The sequence below is a fragment of the Bos grunniens genome, chromosome 13 (assembly GCF_055505025.1).
Source record: "Bos grunniens cultivar Pamir isolate PY7600 chromosome 13, Bosgru_T2T1.0, whole genome shotgun sequence".
Taxonomy (NCBI): Eukaryota; Metazoa; Chordata; class Mammalia; order Artiodactyla; family Bovidae; genus Bos; species Bos grunniens.
The window spans coordinates 41,070,075-41,084,048 of record NC_141177.1 but is presented as its reverse complement, the minus strand read 5'-3'; the positions used below and the strand labels follow the sequence as shown (position 1 = coordinate 41,084,048).

Genomic DNA, 13,974 nt, shown 5'->3' with positions numbered 1-13,974 from the left:
AGGGACTCCATCCAAGAAGAGGAATTTAAACAAATGCAACTACATGTTATTTGTAAGATACTCACTGCAGATCCTGGCAGAAGGAGCTGAGTCTGAGAAGCAGATCTGAGCTTCAGGAAGGTTTTTCTGGGCTTGGTGGTACATCCAGCCCTACACAAGGGGCCCATCAGCTTCTCTGTGGAAGGATGAAGATCAGAAAGGCTGGATGTTTGGACCAGAAACACCTGGAGGAGCTGGGAAGGTGACCAGGTGTGGAGGTGACGCTCACATGCATGATGTGCTTCACAGGCACTCGGAATTCCTGGTTTTAGCTCTTGGTTGTTCCCGGGCCCCAGGGCTGAGGGCTTAGAGGCCCAGGAGCAAGAGCTGGCACTGTGTTCTGACCTCTCTCACATGTGTCATGGTGTCAAGCTGGTGACACCCACACCTCTCAGTGCATACCCTTCCCTCAACCAGTCTCTGTCAACGTGATTAAACTGCTATTTTCCCACTAATCGCAAGGGTGTCTTCTTTCTCTCCTCTGCTCGGTGTGAAATTTTAGATTCCTGTGTGTGTGCATGCTCAGTCGCTTCACTTGTATCCGACTCCTTGTGACCCTATGGACTGTAGCCCCTCAGGCTCCTCTGTCCCTGGGATTCTCCAGGCAAGAATACTGGAGCGGGTTGCCATTCCCTTCTCCAGGGGATCTTCCCGACCCAGGGATTGAACCCGAGTCTCTTATGTTTCCTGCATTGGCAGGCCACCTTAGATTCCTGTAGCTACCTCCAAACAAAGCAGTTATAATGTAAGACAATTCTTAAATCTCCTAGAAAGCCAGAACAGCAAAAGCCTCAAGATGGAATGTTGCTACATAATAGTTATTAACTTGCAAAGAGGAAAAGCTGTCTCCCCAAAATCGTAAACTCTGGTGTCTTCTTCTTAACATTTGAAACTCTAGAAAGGAACTAGGGGGAAATAGTTTAGAAGAATTCTTAATTGTATCCCAGATACACAGGTGTTTCTCTAAGCCAAGCACCCTTGAGGCAGGAAAATTTTCAGTCCACTTCCTGGGACCCTGCTGAAGGCTAGTGTGAATGTCAGACTAATTCTAACATGTGTGTAGAACATACTAAAATGTGTATGTAAGATTTTCTCAGCTGGGGAGCTTAGTCCATGTACAGCACTAACATGTAGGTCTTCTTATCACTTACCTTCTAAATCTGTGTGGGGCATTTTTATTTTTTGTTTTTATCATACAAAGGCATGTTATGATAAGTTATAAGCAAAAGCAACTTAGTTCTTCAGAAAAAAAAAATAGATCAATATTTAAGATATACTAGACAAAACATCTGAAAATATAAAGATAAAAATACATTACTCAAAAATTTTGAATTTATTAGTATATAAAGCTTTTAAACCCCTCTAGTTAAAATTTCATTCACAAGAGGTTGTAGGTTGGTTGCTTATTGAAAATCTATTTGAAAAGATCAAAAGCTAAAATAATTCTTTATTCCTTTGTTCCATCAGTACTAAGTCACAAGATCTTTGTAAGTCAGCCCTTGCTTCCTTGGTGCGAGTTTTTCTGCTGGGATGAGGAGCCTAGGAGAGTTGAATGAATGGCCCCACTTGCCCCGTGGTCGAGGCTGGTGTGAGTGGGCTTGCCTGTGGATTTCAGAAGTCAGCTGAAATCCTGGTGTTCTCTGGGGCAACAGTGGTCCTAACTCCTGCACAGCCTCCTTCATTGGGAAGCAGAGTCTGTCCAAAGATGTTCAGGGTCTATCTCTGCCTCCCTCTGGCCACTGCCCCCACCGAGCCTATCTAAACCATCAGGGTAAGTGGGCTCAGACCAGTGACTGTTCACCCCAGTGACCAGGACACACTGGGACAACCAGGGTCTGACTGATGAGCTTTTCAGGTGTGATTTCCTTGTCTCATCTCTGTTTCTTCCTCCTCCAGGAGAAATGGGCCCTGTGAGGCAAGTGTGACCCTCGAGTCCAGCCCGCCAGCCCGACGACCAGCCGGGAGGACAGCACCATGGCTGGAGTCGTGGAGCAGAAGAGCGGGCTGGTGCGCGACAAGCTCGGCGAGGCCAGCAAGAGGAACGGCCTCATCAACACGAGGAGCCTGGTGGCCGAGAGCCGGGATGGTCTGGTGTCCGTGTACCCCGCTCCCCAGTACCAGAGCTGCCGAGTGGTGGGCAGCGTGGCATCGGCCGGCCCAGACGGCGCCAGGAATGAACCACTCCAACAGCTGTTGGACCCCAGCACGCTCCAGCAGTCAGTGGAGTCCCGCTACCGACCCAACCTCATCCTATACTCGGAGAGTGTGCTGCGCCCCTGGGGGGACGGCGTGGCAGCTGATTGCTGTGAGACCACCTTCATCGAGGACCGCTCACCCACCAAGGAGAGCCTGGAGTACCCCGACGGCAAGTTCATTGACCTCTCGCCCGAAGACATCAAGATCCACACGCTATCCTACGACGTGGAGGAGGAGGAGGAGTTCCAGGAGCTGGAGGTCAGAGCATATGTTTGTCACAGGCCATCGGGAGTGGGATGTGGGGCTCTGGGGGGACGAGAGCCAGGCAGGTGCAAGTCAGGACATGAAGCCAGTGAGCAAAAGTGCAAGGAAACCACGCAGCCTCCTGGGTGCCCTTCACTCAGAATCTGTGTAAGAGATACAGGGATGGAGAAGGAGGTGAGGTCTGGGACCTAGGGCTTCAGCGGAGATTCTGCTTAGGGGACACAGGTCGAAGCCATCAGGATGGGACTAAGATGCATTTAAGGGTTGACCGTGCTGGCAGCTCAGGGGGCTGGGGGTTTCTGCTGACTGCCTGGCCACAGGGGAGAGTGCTGTGCTGTGCTCTGCTAAGTGGCTTAGTTGTGTACAATTCTATGGATGGTAGCCCACCAGGCTCCTCTGTCCAAGGGATTCTCCGGGAAAGAATACTGGAGTGGGTTGCCATGCCCTCATCCAGGGACTCTTCCTGACCCAGGGAACAGTGGCCACTGGCCAGAGCCCCCAGGGGAAGGAGGTTCCTCAAGAGCCTGGAAGTGTACACTTGGGGACAGTTGGGGATGTTTTGGCTGCCACATGTGGTTTCCTTAATTTGACATTCTGGAGTGTTTACTAAGGATTGTTGGAACAGCTGAAACCTAAAACCAGCTGGAAGAAATAGTTGAAATTGATAGCATAAGGGGCAGTCAAGCTGAATTACTGTGGAGTCCCGTCTCCCGTAGGGCGGGCACGGGCATAAGATCCCAGTCTTAGAAACATGCATGTTGGCCATGGTGTGCCACACTGTTGCCCCCATGGCGGGGTGAGGGCAACGCCATAGGGGTCTGAGCCCAGGAGACCAGCACCGAGGCTGGGGGGCAGTCGTTTCATGGCTGTGGGGATGGCTGGAAGAAGGCTGCCCCACTGGGCTTGCCAGGTTCCCCTACTGGCCTGAGCCTGAGAATGCCGGCTGGCCACTGGCCCCGGAGACAGGACCACACACCTGTCATCATGTGGCGGCCACATGAGTCCAGCAAGCCAGAGCTCTGCAAGCCTGTGTGTAGAGCATACGTTACATCTGACCACCCCAAGCAAGTCATGTGGCCAAGACCAAAGTTGGTGTGCAAGGGGCTGCTCAGGGTGACGGGACAGGAACATCTCAACTGGGGGCTAGGATGGCAGCAGCCCCCAATGAGCAAGGGTGCAGACCGCTCACCATCACTCTTTAATCATCAAACTGAATGGAATGAGAACAGTCGTGCTCCTATTGTGAATGAAACAAAAAACTCAGTCCACACTGACCTGAGGCTCTTCCCAGGAAGCAGCTATACTTCAGACAAGAGAGAAAACGTGGTTTTGCATCCTTGGGCAATGCCATAGCATCACTCGGTCTACAGCAGAGCGATTTCAAACAGGAAATCGCAGTTTACAGAGAGCTTTGCCCAGGTAGGAGCAGGGTCTGTCACAGGATCTTCCACTCTGCTCTCATTTCCTGCCTGATCGGGCTCGTCCTGCACTTGCAGCAGAGCGGTCCTAGTGCAGATAGGTCTGCTTGCCAGGCACGCGTCTGCTGAAGCTCATGTGGCTGCGTCCTCTGGGGTCTGGGGTTGGCGGTGTTAGCAAGCAGATCTGTAGCTGATTATAAGCATCTCGCAGAGGGACCTCAGCCATAGCATCTGCCCTGCACTGTTTCACAGCAGAGAGTTGTCCTGGGGGTTCTGGAGGCACACAGGGATGGAGGGTGGCTAAGCAGGCCACTGCGGGGGCCCTGGGGATTCTCCAGGTGCATGATCACCAGGCTGGGGCCCTGCAGCCCTGGGACCTCCTCCTGGTTCCCGGACACAACAGCTAAACCTCATCTCCAGGACCCCAACTGCTGGAAATCACATTTCCTTGTCACACAGACAAATTTAAACTGAGAGACTCAGGCACACCTAATAAAGCAGTTCTGCAAAATGTCAAATTCGGGTTTAAAGCTGTGAAAAGAAGTGGCTGCAGGTCAGGACTGGAGGGCCTCGCCACGTGTTGAAAGGCTGATTGCCGCCCCTTTGTGACAAAGCCAAGTCTGTGCATCCATCAGAGAGCCCGTGGAATGTCATCACTGGGAACCAGTGACGCAAGAGCAAAGGAGAAGGAGATGCACATTTTTGGAGCATCTTCCCTCCTCCCTCCTCTCACCAGCGCGTCTGACCCCAGAGCCTGAAGGTGGCAGGTTCTGTCCCTGCCACTGCATGTGGAAGGCGGAAGCTTGGAGGGCTCCCAGGTGCCTCTGCTGGCTCCATACGCTTATGTCCTGACGGCGATGCTGTGTGGTCCCCAAACGGCTGTTTTGGATACAGCCACCTCCTTACGTCTGAGCCCTCAGCTGGACCTCTCTCCCATGAAAAACCACAAGTCCCGGAAACCTGTCGGGAGAGAGAGGATTTCACACTACAGGTAGCACCTGCAGAGGCTTCTTCACACACAGGAGAACAGCTAGGAGGACGCGCAAACACTGGACGAGAACCCCAAAGCGAGAATGAGAAAGAACAACAAAAATAGAAGAGGGGACCCAGAGGAAACAGAAATCACTCAGAAAAAAAGCAGGCAGTGTTTTAAACACAATCTGACGTCCCGTGAGGCTGGGAGAGGCTGATCTGGGGTGGGGCGAGGAAGCAGGATGCAGTTTGGTTGGTTTGCCTGGCTGCCCCGGGCTAGACCCTCACACGCAGTGATGACAGAGGTGGTAAATGGGGGTCCTCCCTTCACTACTGGTTCAGGGGCAGTGCTCAGACTCTCAAATGAATGACCGAGCTCTTCAGGCTCTTTATCAGATGTAGAAAGTGGTCTTTGTCAAGATGTGGTTGAACAGAGTTTTTTAATATAAAAAACAGGTGTTTAACTTTGCCAAATGTCCATTCAGATCATCATGTGTGTTGTGGGGGTCGTCTTTATCCTATTGATATGACCTATTACATTAATTGATTTTCACATGTTGAACTATCCTTTCATATACTAAGCAATCCTGTATGTTTGGGGATAAATTGGCCATGGTGTTTGCGCCTCTTTAAATATTGCTGGATTTGACATGCTAACAACTTGGTAAGATTTTTATTTCTGTGTCCATGAGGACCCTTGGTCCTTGACAACTGCAGTTTTCTTTTCTTGTGTCTTCTGGTTTTGGTCTCAGGGTGACACTGGCCACAAAGGATGAATTGGGAAGTGTTCCTTCTTCTTCTGTCTGAAAGATGCTGCCCTGTGCTGGGACTTTTTCTTCTCAGATAGTCATTCACAGTGAAGCCACCATCTTCTTTGTGGGAAGATATTTTTTTTTTTTTTACTACTGATCAGACCTGATTTCCTTATGATTTGAAAGAAAATCTTTAGGTTTTCCTTTCATCTTGACTCAGCTTTAGTAATTTGTGCCACTCTAGGGATTTTCCCCTTTTATCTTAGTTACCTAACTTGTCAGCATAAGGTTGTCCATAATAGTGCACTTAAATCTTCTTGCTTTCTGCACAGTTGGTGATGTTTCCTCTTTTTCCTGCCTAATTTTGTGATTTTTCCATTTTTTCCTTGCTCAGCCTAGCCAAAGGTTTATAAATTCTGATGATCTTTTCAAATATCTGTTATCTGGTTCCACTGATTGGTCCTTCATTTCAGTTTTACATTTCAGTGATTTTCACTCAGATATTTATGATATTTTCCTCTCTGTTTTCTATAGTCTAAATTTGCTCTTCTTTATCTAATTTCTTTAGGCTGGAGCTTAGTTATCGCTTTGAGATTTTTCTTCCTGTATAATATATGTATTTAAAGCTATAACTTTCAAACACTATTTCAACTGCCTCCTATAAACTGTGATATGTTGTGTTTTCATTTCCTGTTTAGTTCAAACTAGGATGTGAGGAGAGCTTCCCAGGCGCTGTGGTCCTCTCCCTTCCAGGAGCTCCTGGTTAAATTCCTGGGTCATCCAGCTTTCTGCCACTTGGCCCAAACAGATTAGAGCCATAAGTTGGGAGAACTGCAAGGTTTCCCATTTGTGGCTGGGAATGGAGCTTCCACCCTGTGCTCCCCAGTCAACTCAGCTCCATCTAGCAGCAGAGAATCTGGTCTCCAAGAGGAGCCCCTCCCTAGCAGAAATACTTCATGGCCAAGCGGATGATGGGTCTGGATGAGCTCAGGGCAAGATCAACCAGACTCACACTATTCTTTTTTTTTTTTTTGTACTCCATGATTTTGTGTATAATATTCTTTTTTAAATTAATTTATTTATTTTAATTGGAGGCCAATTACTTTACAATATTGTAGTGGTTTTAGCCATACATTGACATGAATCAGCCGTGGGAGTACATGTGTCCCCCATCCCGAACCCTCCTCCAACTCACCTCCCCATCCCATCCCTCAGGGTTGTCCCAGTGCACCAGCTTTGAGTGCCCTGTTTCATGTATCGAACTTGGACTAGTCATCTATTTCATATATGGTAATATACATGTTTCAATGCTATTCTCTCAAATCATCCCACCCTCGCCTTCTCCCAGAGTCCATGTTCTTTATATCTGTGTCTCCTTTGCTGTCTCGCATACATTTACAGACTCACACTACTCTGACTCAGGATTCAGCAGTGGTTGTAAGCAAACACCCCTCCATTTATCACTGACCCAGGGTCATTGCTGAGCCCTCCAAGAAGGCTGTTTTGAAAATTCTCTTCAGTCATTTCTCAGGGACAGGATTTGCCTGCCTCCTGGCTCTGTCATACCAGAAGTCTTACAGGATATTATCTGAAGTGCTACATGCATTTTCCAGCAGGCACTAGATGTGGGCAAAGAATATGTCCACAGATGGCTTGTGCTTAGGTTAAGAATATTAATCAAGTTAATTATCTTTAAATAATCTGACATGTATCCACTTAAAACATTAGGAAATTTAATTACTCATTTTCCTCCCTTGAGACAGTATGTTTGGTTCAGTTCAGTCACTCAGTTGTGTCTGACTCTTTGCGACTGCAGCACGCCAGGCCTCCCTGTCCATCACCAACTCCTAGAGTTCACCCAAACTCATGCCAATTGAGTCAGTGATGCCATCCAGCCATCTCATCCTCTGTCGTCCCCTTCTCCATCTGCCTTCAATCTTTCCGTAAATAAAAAAAATATATTTGGACATCCCAGTTTCATATGGCTCTAAGTGCAGATCATTCACCCTTAGATGAATGATCTGAAAATCATTCAAAATGATCAGGAGATCTGTCTTAACTCTCCTTATAGTCACATCTGATCTAGTGCTATCCAACCTGCAGCAAACTCCTCTTTCTGTAAACAGGCCTATGTGAATAACTTCCTATCTGGAAATTAAATTTACCTTTATGGGATAAATATTTTGAGGGCATCCTACATACTGACAATTTCCAAAGACGAATTCAAAAATATCATGTGCAATGTAAGCATGATCGGAATAGTAGTGTGCCATTTACCGTTTTCATTTTCTGTGTCAAGGGAAACTCTCATTTAAATGTGGTACTCTCAGCATGTTTCTTAAAAAGTAAAAATCAATATCTTTATATTCTCATCTTACATTTGCCAGTAAAAGGCACTGGAGTGTGTAATTATAGCCGTTTGATGAGGGGAGAATCTCTGAGATAATAAATCCATCTGTCATAAGAACACAAGGAGATCGTTCATCATGTTCCTCTGAAATACTTTACGATAAGCAGAGGGATTGGGGCATCAGATTGAATTTGTATGCCAAGGAAATAAAACCTTTTTACTTTTTCAAGCCCACACTGATCAGATCTCTCATCCATGGCTTCTGAGCCCCTGCTCAGAATCACAGTTGGGAGAAAACTGTTTATCTGTTTTGACAAAGGAGAATGTTTCATCATTGTAAGACTACGGTTATTCTGGGACTTCCCTGGTGGTCCAGTGACTGAGGCTTCACACTCGCAACGCAGAGGCCCGGGTTTCATCCCTGGTCAGGGAATTAGATCCCGCATGCCGCGTCGGAGTTCAAAGATCCCGCATGCTGCAATTAAGACCTAGATCAGCCAAATAAAAATTTTTTAAAAAGACTACAGCTATTCTAAGATTGCCAGGAGTAATATCAGCAACTTCAGATATGCAGATGATACCACTCTAATGGCAGAAAGTGAAGAAGAACTAAAGAACCTCTTGATGAAGGTGAGACAAGGGAGTGAAAAACTGGCTTAAAACTCAATATTCAAAAAACTAAGATAATGGCATCCAGTCCCATCACTTCCTGGCAAATAGAAGGGGAAAAAGTAGAAGCAGAGACAAATTTTATTTTCTTGGGCTCCAAAATCACTGTGGATGGTGACTGCAGCCATGAAATTAAAAGACACTAGCTCATTGGAAGGAAAGCTATGACAAACTTAGCATGTTAAAAAGCAAAGACATCACTTTGCTGACAAAGGTCCATATGGTCAAAGCTACAGTTTTTCCAGTAGTCACTTATGAATATGAGAGTTGGATGACAAAGACAGCTAAGCACCAAAAAAGTGATGCTTTCTAATTGTGGTGTTCAAGAAGACTCCTGAGGATCCCTTGGACAGCAAGATCAAACCAGTCAATCCTAAAGGAAATCAACCCTGAATATTCATTGGAAGGACTGATGCTGAAGGTGAAACTCCAGAACTTTGGCTACCTGATGCGAAGAGCCAGCCTATTGGAAAAGACCCTGATGCTAGGAAAAATTGAAGGCAGGTGGAGAAGAGGGTGACAGAGGATGAGATGGTTAGATGGCATCACCAATTCAATGGACATGCATTTGAGCAAATCCCGGGATATGGTGAAGACAGGGAAACCTGGTGTGCTGCAGTCCATGGGGTCACAAAGAATCAGACACAACTTAGCGACTAAACAACAATTCTAATGAAATCAGCTTTCATAAGATTACAGATAGCTGTGAGTCAAACACTAACACAATAAATGTGATTTGAATGACAATGAAAGGAGAGTCCATGACTTTGGTGAATCTCTTTCATACTCAGTTTGAACAAACACCAGTAAAATTTGATTCTAAACCACATTGGAGTTTAATAAAATTTCTCCAAGCTTAACCAAAGGTCCACCTATTTTAAGCAATATTCATGTAACAAAACCCAGTACCAAGAGCATCCTTTGGGGGTCCCTGAGAGACAGATTTGCTCAATGCTTCATTAAACGTCTCTCCTCAATGCGTGCCCCTAACACCCATGTTCAGTAACCACCATGCATGCAGAAAACACTCGTCACAGCCTGGAGCCCTGGGGAGGCCATTTAACCTTGGCCCATGTTGATAAAAACCTCATCTTCCACTTACTACAGTATAATGTTTTCAGAAGAGGAAAGTGATCATAAACATTCAATTGTGTTAGAAGAAGCGCATCCTTTGAATTTAAAGTTTTGGTGATGACAGCATGCCCCGCCCTTTTTTGGCTGGATTGTGAGGCATGCAGAACTTCCCAGACGAGAGATCAAACCCATGCCTCCTGCAGTGGAAGCTCAGAGTCTTAAACCCGGACCACTAGGGAAGTCTGACAATGCCCTTAAGGGAATGATGTGAAGCATCACCCCTATATCATGGTCTGTTCAGCTGTTTGCCCATCGTGCTTCTGCGGAACAATGGGAGAATAACCAGAGAAATCAAGCATGAGCCCAGCTTCACAATTGCCAATATTTTTTTTTTCCCTTGGCAAGCCATTTCACAGCATTTCCTAAAAAGATAAGGAAAAGCTCACAGGGCTAACATGCAGATGGTTGTTCACAGGCATACTATGAATTCTGAGATGCAAAAAGAAACCAACACAGGGGAAATAGTGCAGGTGGCTGGCCCTCATGTGCTGGAGTTATGCTAGATTTCTGTAAGAAGAGGCATTTGGCCAGTGCAAGGATCATCAGATCATTCAGACTATTAGCAGGTGTGAGAGACTCCATCCTTATGGACAAAGAGCCTGCATGTTGTCCTTGTGGTCCCAGGCATTGGGTCCGTGGTACTCATACTCACCAGGAGGAAACAGACATAGAGAAGGCAAGAGAGAGGCCTCACTGTGCAAAGTGCTGAGGGTTCCTGTCTGGCTGGTCTCCAGGGAGGGTGCTGTCCCCATTCGGAATTGGGATGGTCCCACCTTGGCTGTCCTGGATGTCAGCTGAGGGTCCCAGAAGGAAGGATCTTTTCTCCTTGATAATGAAAACCACACCACATATCATGCCCCTGTCACTAGAGAAATGCGAAACTGAGTTAGGAAAACAGCCTCTGTTCAGTTAAAAAACAAATCCACACAGCAACAGGTGCATGCTGCTGATGGCGTGTAGGTAGGAAAACATAGGAAAATGTCCCCTTTGCATGGTTCACCCAAGGTGTCCATAAATATCCACCTGATATCTGTCAGCAAAACATCTGCCAGCCTGCAGTGGTGCTGAGCAGATGAGTCATCAGAAACCTCAAGCCTGGAAAAGTGAGAGCCACCAGGGGGTCTGGGGGATGGCCAGTGTCCTCCTCAAACAGGTTGAACCTGAGAAGTTGGAGGACACTCCTCAGAGTGGAGAGAAGTATATTTAGAAACAGAACATGTTGCTTGGAACAGTAACCTTACATAAGATGCTGCTCATGGAGGTCTACACCGTGAAATACAGATTCAAAAAGGATTTAGCAGAGAAAGCAGTGGTGTTTGGGGGAGGCTTGGTGGAGGAGGGTCAGTTTGTAAAGGGGGAGCAGCTGTAGCTTGAGGTCAGATCCCAGAGGACGGTGGTCTTTCCAGCACACCATCCAGTGCTCTGCTGGCCCAGGCTGGGTGAAGTCTACATATGTTTCAGCATGGCATTGGGTGGATTTTCCTCTTGTGTTTCTTCTAGGAAATAGGAGGAAGATCTAGGTTTCAATAGGGTAGCCAATTCCTGAGTCTCCTCTTCTAGTCCTTTTGCTTTTATCCCTTTTGAAATGTCAGTAAGCAGCAGATCACCCAAACCGAGTTAAATAAAGTGCAGACACTTAAGGGTCCTGTGAGCAGTCCCCTCCCCCATCACCTCACCTCTCATTCATTCCCCCAACCCCCGACTCCTGATCCCCTCAACTTCCCAGCCCCCCACCTGGCTTTGCAGCCCCTCCTGCACCCAGAATATTCTCTCCTCCCCTTCACTGAGCTAGTTTCTCGTCAGCATCCAGGTCACAGTGTTCGTGCCCCTGCTGACAAAGTCTATGTTTTGGCTTGTTTATTTTCTGTCACACTGGACACCGCCAAGCCAACTTAGGTTGAGTTTCCCAGAAGCGATCAGTGATGTGAGGACTGATGAGCACCTGATTTATTGGGAAATGCCCCCTGAAGACCAGCTGGTCAGCAGGGGGAGTAAGATGGGAGGCATCCAGGAGGGATGGGCTTCAAAGCACAGAGGCGCCCGGCCTGGCTGCAGGACCGGGGATGGGGGTGGTGTCCCCATGGACACCATGGATGGAGCAGGCCATGGGTGAGTCGAGTTTAGCCTCCAAAGTGAGGACCGGAGGCAAAGTTCCTGGATACATCCCCAACTCAGCACTGAGTAGGCGCCTGATGACCCGTTGCGGTGATGGGTCTATCAGTGAATAAACGACTCTGTCCAAGGGCCTCCAGGTCAATGTCATCCTTTTTTATAATCAAAATGCAGCCAGACTCTCCCTGTGTGAGCACCCAGGCTCCTTGAGCATTTATGCTCCTGGTGAGCATTTATGTGACCTGGACTTTGTTTAAGGGGATGCTTTAAAAAGTCTCCAAAGTCAAGTCCACGGGGCAGACGTGGGAACAGCGCTCCACAGGGCCTGTGGTGGCCCCAGGGCCTCCAGGCAGTGATTGGCTTGGTGCTGAGACACAAGAGCAGACTGTTTACCGCAAACCACAAAAACAGAGACAGGCTCCAAACAAGGAATAAGGAGAAAGCAGAACATGAAGACTGTTATTGGCATTTCATTAGAGAAGAGAGAAATCCCAAGGTCATTCTAGCTAATAGACCTTCCCCGTGACTGCAGAGAAAAGAGGAGAGAGTAGGGGGGCCCCACCAACTCCACTCAGCCCCCTGCCCATCCTTAGAGTGTCCATGGGATTGAGCAAGATCGAAGCTCCCAGGGACAGCCTTGTGGTCCCTCTGGAGAGGACGGAGTCAGAGGTGCGTGTGGACAAGCTCGGCATGGCCCCCAGGCCGCTGTCCCCTGCAGAAGTTTGTCCATCTTGGAACAAGATGAAGAGCCTCGTGGAAGCTGAAGAACCCAGGAGAACTGAGGACAGAGAACACAATGAGTGACTGTGGGCCTGTCATTGTTGTCGTTGCTGCCTATTTGCTGAAGCAGACGTTGGTCCGGAGGTAGGTATCAGGGCAGACAACTTGGGACAGTCCTGACATGTGACGGTGAAGAGACGCCCCCAAGACAGAATCCCCATGACTCCCCATCCAAACACCTCTCTTGAGCCCAGCAGTCTCTATGTAGGTAGGTCCCAGCTGTCTAGGGTGGGGCCTGGGCATCTACATCTCTGACAACTTCCAGCAAGGCCGATGCTGCTGCCCCTGGACTGCACTGTGAGCAGTGAGGGCAGAGAGCATCACTGTTCGGTGGTCCAGGCAGCTTCTAAGCCACTTCATGGAGAAGATACAAGAAGGTTTCTCTTGCTAAAGAGGGGCTGCCCCCAGTGCCCCCTTGGGATGCCTGAGGGCCCCTCTCTCCTTCTTCTAAGGAGGGCCCTTAACCCATCTACAAGGCTCACCCCTTGAGCTCCCTGCCCCAGGACCCTGTTCCCAGTAAGGCATCACTTGACCCTCCTCATCATCCTGGTTGCTCTGGATCCTTCTTGACATGAGGTGAGAAGTAGATCACCCAGAGGGATCTGTGCAGTGTGGGGCAGACTGGAGCTCCTGCCCCTCCTTCTAGAACCTCCATCCCCGAGGTCTGCTGGTGCTGCCAGGCCTTTGGCGTCCAGGTGGCACTGGCCTCACTCGCTGCCTCTGCCCAGGAACTTCCTCCCCAGGCTCTTTCCACGAGTCCTCGCTGCCCACACTTAGCCTCAGGGGGCAGTGAGGATGGCTAAGAATCCTCTCCATATGTCTTCTAGAAATGTAGCAACGAACTGGTGCAGCCTCACGGAGGAAGCAGGTGAGCTCCTTGCTGGGTGGATGCCGGTGGCTCGGGCAGGGTCCTGGCATCAGGCAGTGTCCACTGGAGGTCAGTGTGTTCCTAAGGGGCTCGCAGCTCTGCCCTCTGTTCCAGCTGGAACTGCCCACCGCCCTCCACGTAACCGCCCACGTCCTGTCTGCTGTCCTTAGCATGGGCTGGGGGTCAGGTGTGAGAATGTCAGACTCCTGGCAGACAGGAGAATGTCAGACAGGAGGCTGACCTCTAATCCACCAGCTCTGAGTGCCTTCTCACAGCACCCGGGTCCACCTGGCAGGCAGGACGTCTGCATTTGGGAGGCAAAAGCTAAGGGAAGGATGCCAAGGACTTGGAGGAGAGTGTGGAAGGAGCCAGCTGCCACATCAAAGAGAGAACAGATGCCTCCCCAAATAAGAGATACAA

At 48.5% G+C, this 13,974-nt stretch overlaps 1 protein-coding gene across 4 annotated transcripts in view; it reads left to right on the top strand.

The window, feature by feature from the left end:
• SYNDIG1 (synapse differentiation inducing 1) overlaps positions 1-13,974 on the top strand; it is a 103,285-nt gene that overhangs the window by 47,836 nt on the left and 41,475 nt on the right. For 3 of the 4 annotated variants that reach the window (XM_086331188.1, XM_086331190.1, XM_086331189.1), the window contains exon 2: positions 1,936-2,493. In XM_086331188.1, coding sequence (XP_086187314.1) covers positions 2,014-2,493 — 480 coding nt within the window. In that variant the 5' untranslated portion in view covers positions 1,936-2,013. Of the gene's footprint in view, positions 1-73; positions 250-1,935; positions 2,494-13,974 lie in introns of those variants that run through there. The other variant, XM_086331191.1, reaches the window with a different exon arrangement.